This window comes from Salvelinus namaycush, chromosome 21, assembly GCF_016432855.1.
Source record: "Salvelinus namaycush isolate Seneca chromosome 21, SaNama_1.0, whole genome shotgun sequence".
Taxonomy (NCBI): Eukaryota; Metazoa; Chordata; class Actinopteri; order Salmoniformes; family Salmonidae; genus Salvelinus; species Salvelinus namaycush.
In genome coordinates this window covers 22726121-22743651 of record NC_052327.1, presented here as the reverse complement: position 1 = coordinate 22743651, position 17531 = coordinate 22726121, and the positions used below count along the sequence as shown (strand labels likewise).

At 39.5% G+C, this 17531-nt stretch overlaps 1 protein-coding gene across 1 annotated transcript in view; it reads left to right on the top strand.

Moving 5' to 3' along the window:
• The first annotated feature begins 1821 nt into the window (after positions 1–1821).
• The window catches only part of LOC120066211 (C-Maf-inducing protein-like), a 49461-nt gene continuing 33751 nt past the window's right edge, over positions 1822–17531 (top strand). Inside the window, exon 1 of the mRNA XM_039017415.1 lies at positions 1822–2175. Coding sequence (XP_038873343.1) covers positions 1855–2175 — 321 coding nt within the window. The 5' untranslated portion in view covers positions 1822–1854. The remainder of the gene's footprint in view (positions 2176–17531) is intronic.

Genomic DNA, 17531 nt, shown 5'->3' with positions numbered 1-17531 from the left:
CTCTACACTGCATTGACAAAACCTGTTTGAGATTTACATTGAGCATAATTTAAAATAATAATGCAGATTGTAAAGTAATTCATTCCACAGAAATTAAGAAACCTCATCTGTTATTCCCTAAGGTGTTGAGCTTGTTTGTAGGCCCTCTGTTGTATTTTAGTGTGGTGGGTCATTTTAAAAGACACTACATATGGGGTTAAAGTTCCTCATATCTGACATTTCAAAACTGCATCATGACAGTCACTGTTTTTCTTTCACTTTCAGCTTTACTTAACATTCAGGCATATCTGCAATGCCGTGGTCAAGTTGAGAAATGGGAGTGGTTGGAATGGAAAAAGCTTTTTGAGAAATGTGTTCAGCTCCCAGTTGGAGCATCGGAAACTCAGTGGTCAGACGATCTTAAAGAGCTTGTTGTTGACAGTGTGACCCATGAGATGAGTGCCCAAGATACAGTACGTCTCAAGCTCTCTGAGTCCCCACAAATAGAACACAGTTTGAAAATGTTGTAGAAAGACTGACTTTTAATGAAGAGAACAGGCACAATTGCTCATGACAGTAGTGTATGGTTACTCTTCTATCTCTGCAATACTTATTCTACTCAATATGCGCTTCAACATGCCCCTAGTCTTGTCAACATGGACTGTCATATTCAGTGGGTTTGTAACAACTGTTTCTTAGATGAAATCGGGACACATGGATACTGCCACTGTGGGCCAAGTATGTGACTGGTAGTCTCTGACCCACTGCTGAAACAGTTTTAATGGGGTGTGTTGTCCACTCTCCAACCAATGTGGATGCTTATCAATCATTTCTGCAAAGTACCAATGTTGAGGTCACAGTTAAAGGGAAACTGTTTGTGGTTCATGCTTATTGTAGCCTAGTGTGCAGCCAAATGCAAAATAATTAGCAATAAAGTGGAAAATAAGCTTTTTTGTTTGCAATTGAAACTGTACCGACAATTAATTAAATAGGTCAACTTCCTCACATTAAATATTCGCATATGTTGCCCTCAGTATCATATCAGGTCTTCTCATGATTATTAAGGCCCATGATCCCAGCGACATTTATGGAATAGACTGATAGATTTGTGTCAAACGCGGTCTTTAACAAAAATGGAGACGGCACTGCTAGACGAGAGAAAATTAACATTTATGTCGTACGTCCTCCATTTTTGTATTGAGGAAACTGCCCTCCTATCGCACAGGCAGCAGACAGTGGAGCTAAAAGACTTACAGCGCATCCGCTTGCCTCCCCATTGACGTCACTTTAGTATCACATGAACGAGAAAGGACCAATCCAAGTGGCTCTATCGAAGTGCTTTTGCGAAGATAGAGGAAGACAGAAAAAGGAACCTTGCCAATGAACATTTAAAGACAAAAAAAACCGTCGCCTTTGGATTTGGGTATTTTGTATCAGAGCTACGTGATTAGTATGAGTTAAATCTGTGGATTATGTTAGCTGAACTGGGGCTGGCAATGGCCCAAACATATTGAATAGATCGTTGGGGGAGCGAAACGCGGACAGGCTAGACGTTGTAGTGGGCATTGTACGGATAAGGGATTACTTGCCTACCCAATAACTGCTCCGTCGTGAAATACCCCCACCAAAGATTCGTTCATGGCTTTTCTGTCGGTGTCTCCGCCGTGTCTGTTTTCCGCCCGCAACACTATTTTAACAATTGCGGTCGCATCGCTTTAGTTTTGCTCCCAAGCCTTACAATCTACACACCGCCGGCTTTCCTTTATATATATATATATATATATATATATATATATATATATATATATATATATTGTTTAACTACTAAAAGTAATACATTGTTACCTCTAGGATAATTTTTGCGACCTAATAAATATGGATTTTAACAGCAGCGGTGGGGGAAACGAGCTACATAATAACCAATTCTATCAATCTGAGGAGAGCAAGCCTTTGCTTGGAGAGATGTCTGCGCCGTTGGAGGGGAATAATAATAAGTTATGCGCCGGGCCGTGCAAGAGAACCCTGCAACATTGCAGCAGCGGGATGCGATATAAACTACTACAGGAGGGTGATATCCAGGTGTGTGTGGTGAAACACCCTCGAACCTTCCTCAGCAAAATTCTAACCTCAAAATTCTTACGGAGATGGGAACCGCACCACCTCACATTGACAGACAGCAGCCTGGCGTCTGCGACGGTGAGTTGCTACTATAGTTAACTGTTTCCAAAGGCCCTAATGTATTTTTTGAGGGGGTGGGTGACGTTGTTTTCACTTGGGATCATCGATTAAGCACGACGACTGACTTGTATTGCATTAACAGCAGAAAATGTAGCCTATATTTGTTGAACATGTAGCGTTTCCTTTGTTACCTTCCATGTTCCATTTGCTCAGCTGATAATGTGATCACAACATTGTTGTTTTATTTCCCTCCGTGACAGTTTAGTCGCTACACCTACACACATCCTCTGACGACTTCTATTTGCTGTGCTTTTATTCTAGCTGGCTACGTTTTTCACATACAATTTGATCATCTCTAGGACTATTTGTTTAATCAAACATGGCTGTCCTACTGTTGTGCTACATAGGCAAGCACTGGCGTGTAATTTCATAAGAGTGCAGGTTGTGTGTGTATATATATTAAACATTGTTTTGTGAGCAGCGAGATGGCTGGCACGCTCGCAAGTTTGAGGACGTTTTCTATAGGCTATGGAAGCTGAATTGGGTCTACTGTTATTGATCTCTGGATTCGTCACCTAGAATAGTGTAGCATGTCAGGGGTCAATTTAGTTTAATTTAGTACATTCAAGAAGTTAATTGAAATCCAATTAATGTGTAAAATACTCAAACAATATGCACTTATCAATTAAAGCATTACATTTCAATGCACATCCTGAATTCACTGAATTGACACCAACTGTGATTTAGGGGGTGTAGGCCTAGCTCTCAAACTCTAGATGGCATTCTGCCTTCACCCTACAGTTCTCTGCCATTAGCTTCTCCCACGACTGCCTCGTGTGAACTACAACCCTGACGCTGTTTTTTAAACGTTTAGAAACCTCAATAATCATTGCTTGCGTTAAGGGCCATATCCTTCAAAAGCCTTATCTTTCATAAGTGAGAAGGAATCCTTCAAATAAAAAAAGATGCTAACTGTAGCAGTTTTGCACAGATCCATACAGCTGGGTTATGGGTGTCTCCAACCGATGAAACTACATTTCCGCTACACTTCCCGAGTATGCTGACACCAGTATTCGGAGTGTGCTAGGTAGCTGATTAGCGCAGGTGGTCGCCTCATTTTCCGTCAACAAGCGTAGCTCATAGATTCAAGTTATTTCCAACAGGAAGGCCATAAGAATATGGGTTTTAAATATACACTGAACAAAAACATTAACTTTAAGTGTTGATTAGAGGTCGACTGATTAATTGGCATGGCATCTTACCGATTGTTATGAAAACTTGACAATCAGCCTTTTTGGACGCCGATTATGGCCAATTACTTTGCAATCCACGTGTAGACTGCGTTGCAGGCTGACCTGTAACGTGAGTGCAGCATCAAAAGGACCTTGTGGCTGCAAGGAGCCAATGTAAATTGCTAGCTAGCATTAAACTTATCTCTTATCTTTTAAATACTGTAACGACCCTGGGTTTATAAGCGCGGAAATCGACTCTGCCGCATGAGCATGCTTTTGCGGCACAGTCGATAGCGCGCCGGACCTCGGGCTAGAAGGTCGAGGGTTCGAGACCTGCTCCCTGCCTGTTTCATTACAATACAATCCATCTTCACATAATCACTAGTTAACTACACATGGTTGATGATATTACTAGGTTAACTAGCTTCTTCTGCGTTGCATATAATCAATGCGGTGCCTGTTAATTCATCACTGAATCACAGCCTACTTCAACTTCGCCAAACGGGTGATGATTTAACAAAAGTGCATTTGTGAAAAAAGCACAATCGTTGCAATAATGTACCTAACCATGAACATCAATGCCTTAATTAAAATCAATACACAAGTATATATATTTTTAAACCTGCATATGAGGTTAAAAGATTCATGTTAGTGTAACAGTATAACTTTAGTACGTCCCCTCGCCCCGACACGGGCGCGAACCAGGGACCCTCTGCACACATCAACAACAGTCACCCACGAAGCGTCGTTACCCATCGCTCCACAAAAGCCGCGGCCCTTGCAGAGCAAGGGGAAACCCTACTTAAGTCTCAGAGCAAGTGACGTAACTGATTGAAATGCTAGTAGCGCGTACCCGCTAACTAGCTAGCCATTTCACATCCGTTACATTAGCAGGCAATATTAACTAGGGAAATTGTGTCACTTCTCTTGTGTTCAGTGCAAGCAGTCAGGGTATATGCAGCAGTTTGGGCCACCTGGCTCGTTGCAAACTGTTGAAAGGCCATTTATTCCTAACAAAGACTGTAATTAATTTGCCAGAATTTTACATAATTGTGACATAACATTTTAGGTTCAATGTAACAGTAATATTTAGACTTAGGGTTGACACCCGTGCGATAATACGTAACGGTTCTGTAATGTTTTGTTTTTTCGAAATTATAGTTTCCGGATTTGACCATATTAATGACCAAAGGCTCGTATTTCTGTATTTATTATAATTAAGTCTATGATTGAGCGGTGGTAGGCAGCAGCAGGCTCGTAAGCGTTCATTCAAACAGCAGCTCTTAGCAATGCTTGATGCACAGCACTGTTTATGACTTTCAGCGCTGTTTGACTTCAAGCCTATCAACTCCCGATATTAGGCTGGCAATACTGAAGTGCCTATAAGAACATCCAATAGTCAAAGGTATATCAAACACAAATGGTATAGAGAGAAATAGTCCTATAATTCCTGTAATAACTACAACCTAAAACTTCTTACCTGGGAATATTGAAGACTCATGTTAAAAGGAACCACCAGCTTTCATATGTTCTCATGTTCCGAGCAAGGATCTTAATTAAATGTTAGCTTTTTTACATGGCACTTGCACTTTTACTTTCTTCTCCAACACTGTTTTCGCATTAGTTAAACCAAATTGAACATGTTTTATTTATTTGACTAATTATATTTTATTTATTTATTATATTAAGTTAAAATAATAGTGGTCATTTTTCATTCAGTATTGTTGTAATTGTTATTTATTAAATCGGCCGATTTTAATTGGTATTGGCTTTTTTTGGTTCTCCAATAATCGGTATCGGCGTTGAAAAATCATAATCGGTCAACCTCTAGTGTTGATCCCATGTTTCATGAGCTGAAATAAAATATCCCAGAAATGTTCCATATGCACAAAAAAACATTTCTCTAAAATGTTGTGCATAAACTTGTTTACATTCCTGTAAGTGAGCATTAATCCTTTGCCAAGATAATCCATCCACCTGAAAGGTGTGGCATATTTTATTTTTAACCTTTATTTAACTAGACAGGTCAGTTAAGAACAAATTCTTATTTACAATGATGGCCTACACCGGCCAAACCCAGACGACGCTGGCCAATTGTGCACCGCCCTATGGGACTCCCAATCACGGCCGGTTGTGATACAGCCTGAATTCGAACCTCAAGCGCTGAAATGCAGTGCCTTGGACTGCTGCGCCACTTGGGAGCCCTCTCAAGAAGCTGATTAAACAGCATGTTCATTACACATGTGCACCTTGTGCTGGGGACAATAAAATGTCTCTCTAAAATCAGCAGTTTTGTCACACAACACCATGACACAGATGTTTTAATGGAGTGTGCATTGGTGGCATTCTGACTGCAGAAATGTCTACCAGAGCTGTTGCCAGATAGTTAATATTCTCTCATTTTAGAGAATTTGGCATTACGTCCAACCGGCCTCAGAACCGCAAACTACGTGTATGGCGTAATGTGGGCGAGCAATTTGCTGACGTCAATGTTGTGAACAGAGTGCCCCGTGGTGGTGGGGTTATGGTATGGGCATGCATAACCTACAGACCATGAACACAATTCCATTTAATCGATGGCAATTTGAATGCACAGAAATACCGTGATGAGATCCTGGGCCCATTTTTTTTAAGGTATCTGTGACCAACAGATGCATATGTATTACCAGTCATGTGAAATCAATAGATTACGGCCGGAGGGTAGGGCTACCGTCTTATCCGCTCTTGACCAACCATGCTATTTTGTTTTTTCGCATTGTTCGTAACATGTACTCCCTGTTCACTCATGACTGCACGGCGAGGCACAACCCCAAAACAATCATTACGTTTGCTGACATAACAATGGTAGGCCTGATCACTGACTGATGAGATAGCCTATCAGGAGGAGGTCAGAGACCTGACCGTGTGGCGCAAGGACAACAACCTCAACGTAACCAAGACAAAGGAGATGATTGTGGACTACAGGAAAAGGAGGACCGAGCATGCCCCCATTCTCATCGACGGGGCTGTAGTGGGGAGCAGGTTGAGAGGTTCAAGTTCCTTGGCGTCCACATCACCAACAAACTAAGATGGTCCAAGCACACCAAGACAGTCGTGAAGAGGGCATTACAAAACCTTTTCCCCTTCAGGAGACAGAAAAGATTTGGCATGAGTCCTCAGATCCTCAAAAGGTTTTACAGCTGCACCATCGAGAGCATCCTGACGGGTTGCATCACTGCCTGATATGGCAACTGCTCGGCCTCCGACCGCAAGTCACTACAGAGACCCCAGTACATCACTGGGGCCAAGTTTCCTGCCATCCAGGACCTCTATACCAGGCGTCGTCAGAGGAAAGCCCTAAAAATTGTCAGACTCCAGCCACCCTAGTCATAGACTTTCTCTCTGCTACTGCATGGAAAGCGTCACCGGAGCGCCACGGCTAGGTCCAAGAGGCTTCTAAACAGATTTTATCCCCAAGCCATAAGACTCCTGAACAGCTGATCAAACGGCTACCCAGACTATTTGCATTTTCTTCTATCTATCTATCTATCTATCTATATATATATATATACTGCTCAAAAAAATAAAGAGGACACTTAAACAACACAATGTAACTCCAAGTCAATCACACTTCTGTGAAATCAAACTGTCCACTTAGGAAGCAACACTGATTGACAATAAATGTCACATGCTGTTGTGCAAATGGAATAGACAAAAGGTGGAAATTATAGGCAATTAGCAAGACACCCCCAATAAAGGAGTGGTTCTGCAGGTGGTGACCACAGACCACTTCTCAGTTCCTATGCTTCCTGGCTGATGTTTTGGTCACTTTTGAATGCTGGCGGTGCTTTCACTCTAGTGGTAGCATGAGACGGAGTCTACAACCCACACAAGTGGCTCAGGTAGTGCAGCTCATCCAGGATGGCACATCAATGCGAGCTGTGGCAAGAAGGTTTGCTGTGTCTGTCAGCGTAGTGTCCAGAGCATGGAGGCGCTACCAGGAGACAGGCCAGTACATCAGGAGACGTGGAGGAGGCCGTAGGAGGGCAACAACCCAGCAGCAGGACCGCTGCCTTTGTGCAAGGATGAGCACTGCCAGAGCCCTGCAAAATGACCTCCAGCAGGCCACAATAAAAACATCCTAAAGATTGATTCTATACATCGTTTGACATGTTTCTACGGACTGTAACGGAACTTTTTGACTTTTCGTCTTCTCCTAGCGTCATGAATTTTGATTTGTGAACTGAACGCGCTAACAAAAGGAGATATTTGGACATAAATGATGGACATTATTGAACAAAACAAACATTTATTGTGGAACTGGGATTCCTGGGAGTGCATTCTGATGAAGATCATCAAAGGTAAGTGAATATTTATAATGCTATTTCTGACTTCTGTTGACTCCAACATGTCGGATATCTGTTTGGCTTGATTTGTTGTCTGAGCGCCGTACTCAGATTATTGCATGGTTTGCTTTTTCCGTAAAGTTTTTTTGAAATCTGACACAGCGGTTGCATTAACCTGTTTGGGCTGAAGGGGCAGTATTGAGTAGCCAGATAAAAGGTGCCCATTTCAAACGGCCTCGTACTCAATTCTTGCTCGTACAATATGCATATTATTATTACTATTGGATAGAAAACACTCTAGTTTCTAAAACCGTTTGAATTATATCTGTGAGTCAAACAGAACTCATTTGGCACAAACTTCCTGACCAGGAAGTGGAAAGTCTGAAATCGGGGCTCTGTTCTACTTCCTGCCTATAAATGGGCATGATACGTAAGAGTATACGTGCACTTCATAGACCTTCCCCTGGATGTCAAGAGGCGGTGAGAGAAGAAATTTAGTGTTTATCTTGGTCTGAAGTGGAATACAAGCTCTTTGTATGACGTGTCCCCCATTTCCGGTTTTCTGGAGAGCGCGCAGGGGGACTTGGATTTGCCTTCTGTTTAGCTGCCGTTATAGGCGACTAATATCTCCGGCTTTGATTTTATTTGATACATGTGACCATATCATCGTAAAGTATGTTTTTTCAATATAGTTTAATCAGATTATTGAAATTTTTTCGGGAGTTTTGCCGTGTTCCGTTCTCTGACTTTGTTGACGATGGAGAGATTCGTGCCACTTGGCTAGTGTGCTTGCTAATTCAAGAGGGAAAATGGACGTTCTAAATCCAAACAACGATTGTTCTGGACAAAGGACCCCTTGTCCAACACTCTGATGGAAGATCAGCAAAAGTAAGAAACATTTTATGATGCTATTTCATATATCTGTCGTACATGTGAACTAGTCGACGCCCAACGTTTGGGTACTCTAGCTATACCGAAGCTGCATATCGTAATGAAGTTATTTTTTAGAATTCTAACACGGCGATTTCATTAAGAACTAATGGATCTATCATTTCCTATACAACATGTATTTTTTAGTTATGTTTATGAATAGCTATTTTGTCAGAATATGTGTGTCAGAAAAAGTGTCAGAAAAATATCCGGATGTTGTGGGAAAAAGTAGCTAAGTTAGCACAATGTGTAACCACTGATTTCAGCTCTAAATATGCACATTTTCGAACAAAACATAAGTGTATGTATAACCTGATGTTATAGGACTGTCATCTGATGAAGAATATCAAGGTTAGTCAAAAAATATATATATTTTACTGGTTTGTTACGATCGCTAACTTTTCGCTAACTTTTGGCTTGTCTTTCTGGCTATTGTGGTAAGCTAATATAACGCTATTGTGTTTTCACTGTAAAACACTTAATAAATTGGAAATATTGGCTGGAATCACAAGATGCCTGTCTTTCATTTGCTGTACACTATGTATTTTTCAGAAATGTTTTATGATGAGTAATTAGGTATTTGACGTTGGTGTCTGTAATTATTCTGGCTGCTTTCGGTGCAATTTCTGATTGTAGCTGCAATGTAAACTATGATTTATACCTGAAATATGCACATTTTTCGAACAAAACATAGATTTATTGTATAACATGTTATAAGACTGTCATCTGATGAAGTTTTGTTGGTTAGTTTGGTTGGTTCTTGGTTAGTTAGGTTGGCTTTGTGCATGCTACCTGTGCTGTGAAAAATGTCTGTCCTTTTTTTGTATTTGGTGGTGAGCTAACATAAATATACGTGCTGTTTTCGCTGTAAAACATTTTTAAAATCGGACATGTTGGCTGGATTCACAAGATGTGTACCTTTCATTTGCTGTATTGGACTTGTTAATGTGTGAAAGTTAAATATTTAAAAAATATATATTTTGAATTTCGCGCCCTGCACTTGAGCTGGCTGTTGTCATATTGTGGGCGGCCTCGGGCTTGCAGCCATAAGAAGTTAAGGAGAAGTATATCTTCTATGAAAAACTATTGTATCTTATCAATGTTTATGATGAGTATTTCTGTAAATTGATGTGGCACTGCAAAATCACCGAATGTTTTGGAACTACTGAACGTAACGCGCCAATGTAAACTGAGATTTTTTTATATAAATATGAACTTTATCGAACAAAACATACATGAAGTCCTATGAGTGTCATCTGATGATGAGGTTAGTGATTAATTTTATCTCTTTCTGCTTTTTGTGACTCCTCTCTTTGGCTGGAAAAATGGCTGTGTTTTTCTGTGTCTTGGCTCTGACCTAACATGATCGTTTGGTTTGCTTTCGCTGTAAAGCCTTTTTGAAATCGGACACTGTGTTGGGATTAACAAGAAGTGTATCTTTTAAAATGGTGTAAAATACTTCTATGTTTGAGGAATTTTAATTATGGGATTTCTGTTTTGAATTTGGCGCCCTGCACTTTCACTGGCTGTTGTCATATCGATCCCGTTAGCGGGATCTCAGCCCAAAGAGGTGAACTAATTATGTGACTTCTGAAGGTAATTGGTTGCACCAGCTCTTATTTAGGGTCTTCATAGCAAAGGGTACGAGTACATATGCACGCACCACTTTAAAGTTTTTATATATATATATATATTTCGAAACAAGCCATTTTTTTCCCATTTCACTTACCAATTAGGACTATTTTGTGTATGTCCATTACATGAAATCCAAATCTATTTAAATGACAGCTTGTAATGCAACAAAATAGGAAAAATGTCAAAATGAATACTTTTGCAAGGCACTGTAACTCTGGAATGTTGTATTGGAGAGAGTCTGTCTTAAATCATTTCCCACACACAGTCTGTGCCTGTATTTAGTTTCCATGATAGTGAGGGCCGAGAATCCACTCACGTAGGTACGTGGTTGCAAAGGGCATCATTGTCTTAACAGCACGATTTGCCAATGCAGGATACTCTGAGCGCAGCCCAATCCAGAAATCTGGCAGTGGCTTCTGATTTTTAAATTCAATTTTCACAGAACTGCTTGTTGCAATTTCACTGAGGCTCTCTTGATCAGATATCGGGAAGTGGACTGGAGGCAGGGCATGAAAGGGATAAAGAATCCAGTTTGTGTCATCCTTTTCGGGAAAGTACTTGCGTAATTGCACACCCAACTCACTCAGGTGCTTTGCTATATCACATTGTCCGTAAGCTTGAGTTAATTTGCACACAGAACTCACCAAGTGTATAGCCCCGTTTGGAAAATATAAATTTACTTTTTTTTTATTTAAAAAAAAATGTGAATCACACTTTTTTTGCTTACCCCCGACGGCGTTGCACTTACCCCAGTTTGGGAATACCTGCTGTAATGTCCATATATTTCACCCCGCTCTTATGAATAAAGTTCTCAACAAATTATCATTTGGTTATCAAATGAAAAAAAAGGCATCCAGTGATTTTTTTTTTTTTTATATATATATATATATATATATATATATATATATATATTTATTTTTTTATTTTTTTTTACACACAAGAATGACCTCCAGTCTATATGGATTTCATAATATACAATTTGTGTCTCCCCTTTTCATGGTCATGGCTAGAAGGGTTCTAGCTTTAGTCAAATTAACATAATATTTAACTTTTTTTTAGCTGATTAGGAGAATTTAGGTAGCAGGTTATATGAATTAGGTTAGGGTTAGGTAAAATGAAAAAAAATAACTTTTGACAAAAGCCCTTTTAGCCAGGACCCCTTTTTCATAGGACTAGATTACATGGTTGCATCCAAGACGGTGTTTTTTTATTTTTTATTGAACTGTGTCAGTAGAGTAGGCATAAAGGCTACCATCGTATTAAAAAAAGTTTCTGCTAATTTATCCAGTCATATTAAGTGTAGTAGAATTGCATGAAATGTTTATCGAAGGCCACTTTTTTCCCCTGTGCATAAGAAACGTCTCTGATATACGCTATAAACCTATGCCACTACGAGGCTGTAATCGCTGCCAAAGGTGCTTCAACAAAGTACTGAGTAAAGTGTATGAATACTTATGTAAATGTAATATATATTTTTTATTATTAGCAGAAATTGATAAACTGTTTTTGCTTTGTCATTGTAGATTGATGAGGGGAAACAAACAATTTTAATACATTTCAGAATAAGACTGTAACGTAACAAAATGCGGAAAAAGTCAAGGGGTCTGAATGCACTGTATGGTAGTAGGTGCCAGGTGTACCGGGTTGTGTCAAGAACTGCAACAGTGCTGTGTTTTTCACACTCAACAGTTTTCCATGTGTGTCAAGAACGTAACATCATCCAACTTCACACAACTGTAGGAAGCATTGGAGTCAACATGGGCCAGCGTCCTTGTGGAAAACTTTTGACACCTTGTAGAATCAATGCCCCGACGAATTGAGGCTGTTCTGAGAGCATAAGAGGGTGCAACTCAATATTAGGAAGTTGTTTCTAATGTATTGTACACTCAATGTATTACACAATAATTAAGTCTAGGCAAAGTGATTGTATTGTGGGGGAGGGGTTGTGGTGGGGGTGCATTCCTTTTTTTCTCTCACCCGTATATACTTCCCAATAATGTCAATGAAAACATGTTAATATACATTTTTGCTAATTTATTGAAAGTTAAATACAGATCTCATTTACATAAGTATTCACACCCGAGTCAATACATGTTAGAATCACCTTTGGCAGCGACTACAACTGAGTTATTCTGGGTAATTCTCTAAGAGCTTTGCACACCTGGATTGTACAATATTTGCATATTATTCTTTAAAAAATTGTTCAAGCTTTGTAAAGTTTGTTGTTGATCTTCGCTAGACAGCCATTTTCAGGCTTTGCCATAGACTTTCAAGTATATTCAAGTCAAAACTGTAACTAGGCCACTCGGGAACATTCAATGTCATCTTGGTAAGCATCTCCTGGGTGTTTTTGGCCTTGTTTTAGGTTATATTGTCCTGCTGAAAGGTACATTTGTCTCCCAGTGTTTGTTGGAAAGCAGACTGAACCAGGTTTTCCTCTAGGATTATGCCTGTGCTTAGCTCTTGTTTCTTTCTATCCTAAATACCTCCTTGGTTCTTGCCAATGACGAGCATACCCATATAACAGGATACAGCCACCACCATTAGATGTCGACCGATTATGATTTTTCAACACCGATACCGATTTATTGGAGGACCAAAAAAAGCTGATACCGATTAATCGGCCAATTTATTTTATTTTATTTGTAATAATGACAATTACAACAATACTGAATGAACAGTTATTTTAACTTAATATAATACATCAATATAATCAATTTAGCCTCAAATAAATAATGAAACATGTTGAATTTGGTTTAAATAATGCAAAAACAAAGTGTTGGAGAAGAAAGTAAAAGTGCAATATGTGCCATGTAAGAAAGCTAGCATTTAAGTTCCTTGCTCAGAACATGAGAACATATGAAAGCTGGTGGTTCCTTTTAACATGAGTCTTCAATATTCCCAGGTAAGCAGTTTTAGGTTGTAGTTATTATAGGAATCATAGGACTATTTCTCTCTATACATTTGTATTTCATTAACCTTTGACTGTTGGATGTTCTTATAGGCACTTTAGTATTGCCAGTGTAACAGTATAGCTTCCATCCCTCTCCTCGCTCCTACCTGGGCTCGAACCAGGAACACAACGACAACAGCCACACTCGAAGCAGCGTTACCCATGCAGAGCAAGGGGAATAACTACTCCAAGTCTCAGAGCGAGTGACGTTTGAAACGCTATTAGCGCGCACCCCGCTAACTAGCTAGCCATTTCACATCGGTTACACCAGCCTAATCTCGGGAGTTGATAGGCTTGAAGCACAGCGAAGAGCTTCTGGCAAAACGCAGGAAAGTGCTGTTTGAATGAATGCTTACGATGATGCTGCTGCCTACCACCGCTCAGTCAGACTGCTCTATCAAATCATAGACTTAGTTATAACATAATAACACACAGAAATACGAGCCTTAGGTCATTAATATGGTCGAATCCGGATACTATCATCTCGAAAACAAGACGTTTATTCTTTCAGTGAAATACGGAACCGTTCCGTATTTTATCTAACGGGTGGCATCCATAAGTCTAAATATTCCTGTTACATTGCACAACCTTCAATGTTATGTCATAATTACCAAACTGTTGCATATACACTGACTGTGTGCAATGAACGCAAGAGAAGTGACACAATTTCACCTGGTTAATATTGCCTGCTAACCTGGATTTCTTTTAGCTAAATATGCAGGTTTAAAAATATACTTCTATGTATTGATTTTAAGAAAGGCATTGATGTTTATGGTTAGGTACACATTGGCGCAACGATATGCACCGCATCGATTATATGCAACGCAGGACACGCTAGATAAACTAGTAATATCATCAACCATGTGTAGTTTACTAGTGATTATGATTGATTGTTTTTTATAAGATAAGTTTAATGCTAGCTAGCAACTTACCTTGGCTTCTACTGCATTCGCGTAACAGGCAGGCTCCTCGTGGAGTGCAATGTAATCAAGTGGTTAGAGCGTTGGACTAGTTAACCTTTACCGAACCTCAACCCCGTATCCGGGATCACCCCCCACCCCCCCCACACTGATTAGCATCGCTAGCATAGCGTCACAATTAAATAGTAGCATCTAAATATCATTAAATCACAAGTCCAAGACACCAAATGAAAGATACAGATCTTGTGAATAAAGCCACCATTTCAGATTTTTAAAATGTTTTACAGGGAAGACAAAATATGTAAATCTATTAGCTAACCACGTTAGCAAAAGACACAACTTTCCTAACTCCATCAGTTTCTTACTCCATCAGGTGCTATCACCAATTCGGCCAAATAAAGATATTGATAGCCACTAACCAAGAAAAAACCTCATCAGATGACAGTCTGATAACATATTTATTGTATAGGATAGGTTTTGTTAGAAAAATGTGCATATTTCAGGTATAAATCATAGTTTACAATTGCACCCACCATCACAACTCGACTAGAATAAATACACAGAGCAACGTGTATTACCTAATTACTCATCATAAAACATTTCTTAAAAATACACAACTCACAGCAATGGAAAGACACAGATCTTGTGAATTCAGACAATATTTCAGATGTTCTAAGTGTTTTACAGCGAAAACACAATAAATCGTTATATTAGCATACCACATATGCAAACGTTACCCGACCATTGATTCAAGCCAAAGAGAGCGATATCGTTATCATCGCCAAAATATATTAATTTTTTCACTAACCTTCTCAGAATTCTTCCGATGACACTCCTGTAACATCATATTACAACATACATATAGAGTTTGTTCGAAAATGTGCATATTTAGCCACAAACAACCGTGGTTATACAATGACAATACTAGCAAAACTAGCCTGAAAATGTCGGACGCCATCTTTCACAGTGATCTTGTCTCATGGATAACTATTCATAAACTTGACTAAAAAAATATGTTGGACAGCTATCGAAAGACAAATTAGTTCTTAATGCAATCGCTGAATTACATTTCTAAAATTATCCTTACTGTGCAATACAGGGTTCGCCAAGCGAAGCTATACCAAACAAAATGGCAGAATATGCGTTTAAAATTTTTCGACAGAACAACGATTTATCATCTTAAATATTTCTTACTATGAGGTGATCTTCCATCAGAATCTTGGGCAATGTATCCTTTCTTGGGTCTAATCTTCTTTTGGTCGAAAGATGTCCTCTGTCCGTCGAAATGCCCACTAACGTTCGACCGGGACCCCGAAACGTGCCCGGCGCTTCAAAGAGCATCACATAGAAATGCCTCAAAATCGCACTAAACGGATATAAATTGCTATAAAACGGTTTAAATTAACTACCTTATGATGTTTTTAACACCTATAACGAGTAAAAACATGACCGGCGCTATATTACTGGCTAAACCAAGGCTTGGAAAAAGGCCAGTCCGACGTCCTTCTTGCGTTGAGCGCAGGGTCCAAAAGAACGCTACTTCCGGTATTTGGTGATTTATAGAGGCCCTGATTGCGCAATCGACTCCATTCAAATTGTCACCACTTACTGACATCTAGAGGAAGGCGTGGGCAGTGTTTGTATCCTCATAGGATTTACAGGGACTTTAAAACTGATCTGGAACCAGAGGCCAAGATTTCTGAAATCTGACACACTGGGAGGAAAAGTGCTGTAGAATGAGTTCTGTTTCACTCAGAGACATAATTCAAACGCCTATAGAAACTAGAGAGTGTTTTCTATCCAATAATAACAATAATATGCATATTGTACGAGCAAGAATTGAGTACTAGGCAGTTTAATCTGTAGAGCAAATTATGCTAATGCGAAACAGCACCCCCTATAGTGGCAAGAAGTTAACTGTAAGATTCCAAGATTGAATCCCCCGAGCTGACAAGGTAAAAATCTGTCGTTCTGCCCCTGAACGAGGCAGTTAACCCACCGTTCCTAGGCCGTCATTGAAAATAAGAATGTGTTCTTAACCTGTTTGGGCTGCAGGGGCAGTATTGAGTAACCAGATAAAAGGTGCTCATTTCAAACGGCCTCGTACTCAATTCTTGCTCGTACAATATGCATATTATTATTACTATTGGATAGAAAACACTCTCTAGTTTCTAAAACCGTTTGAATTATATCTGTGAGTCAAACAGAACTCATTTGGCACAAACTTCCTGACCAGGAAGTGGAAAGTCTGAAATCGATGCTCTGTTCTACTTCCTGCCTATAAATGGGCATGATACGTATGAGTATACATGCACTTCATAGACCTTCCCCTGGATGTCAAGAGGCGGTGAGAGAAGAAATTTAGCGTTTATCTTGGTCTGAAGTGGAATACAAGCTCTTTGTATGACGTGTCCCCCATTTCCGGTTTTCTGGAGAGCGCGAGGTGGTACCTGGATTTGCCTTCTGTTTAGCTGCCGTTATAGGCGACTACTATCTCCGGCTTTGATTTTATTTGATACATGTGACCATATCATCGTAAAGTATGTTTTTTCAATATAGTTTAATCAGATTATTGAAATTTTTTCGGGAGTTTTGCCGTGTTCCGTTCTCTGACTTTGTTGACGATGGAGAGATTCGTGCCACTTGGCTAGTGTGCTTGCTAATTCAAGAGGGAAAATGGACGTTCTAAATCCAAACAACGATTGTTCTGGACAAAGGACCCCTTGTCCAACACTCTGATGGAAGATCAGCAAAAGTAAGAAACATTTTATGATGCTATTTCATATATCTGTCGTAGATGTGAACTAGTCGTCGGCGCCCAAGTTTTGGGTACTCTAGCTATACCGAAGCTGGATGTCGTAATGAAGTTATTTTTTAGAATTCTAACACGGCGATTTCATTAAGAACTAATGGATCTATCATTTCCTATACAACATGTATTTTTTAGTTATGTTTATGAATAGCTATTTGGTCAGAATATGTGTGTCATAAAAAGTGTCAGAAAAATATCCGGACGTTGTGGGAAATAGTAGCTACGTTAGCACATTGTATAACCACTGATTTCAGCTCTAAATATGCACATTTTCGAACAAAACATAAGTGTATGTATAACCTGATGTTATAGGACTGTCATCTGATGAAGAATATCAAGGTTAGTCAAAAATTATATATCTTTTACTGGTTTGTCACGATCGCTAACTTTTACTGCTGGGAAATGGCTTGTATTTTTGGCTATTGTGGTAAGCTAATATAACGCTATATTGTGTTTTCGCTGTAAAACACTTAATAAATCGGAAATATTGGCTGGAATCACAAGATGCCTGTCTTTCATTTGCTGTACACTATGTATTTTTCAGAAATGTTTTATGATGAGTAATTA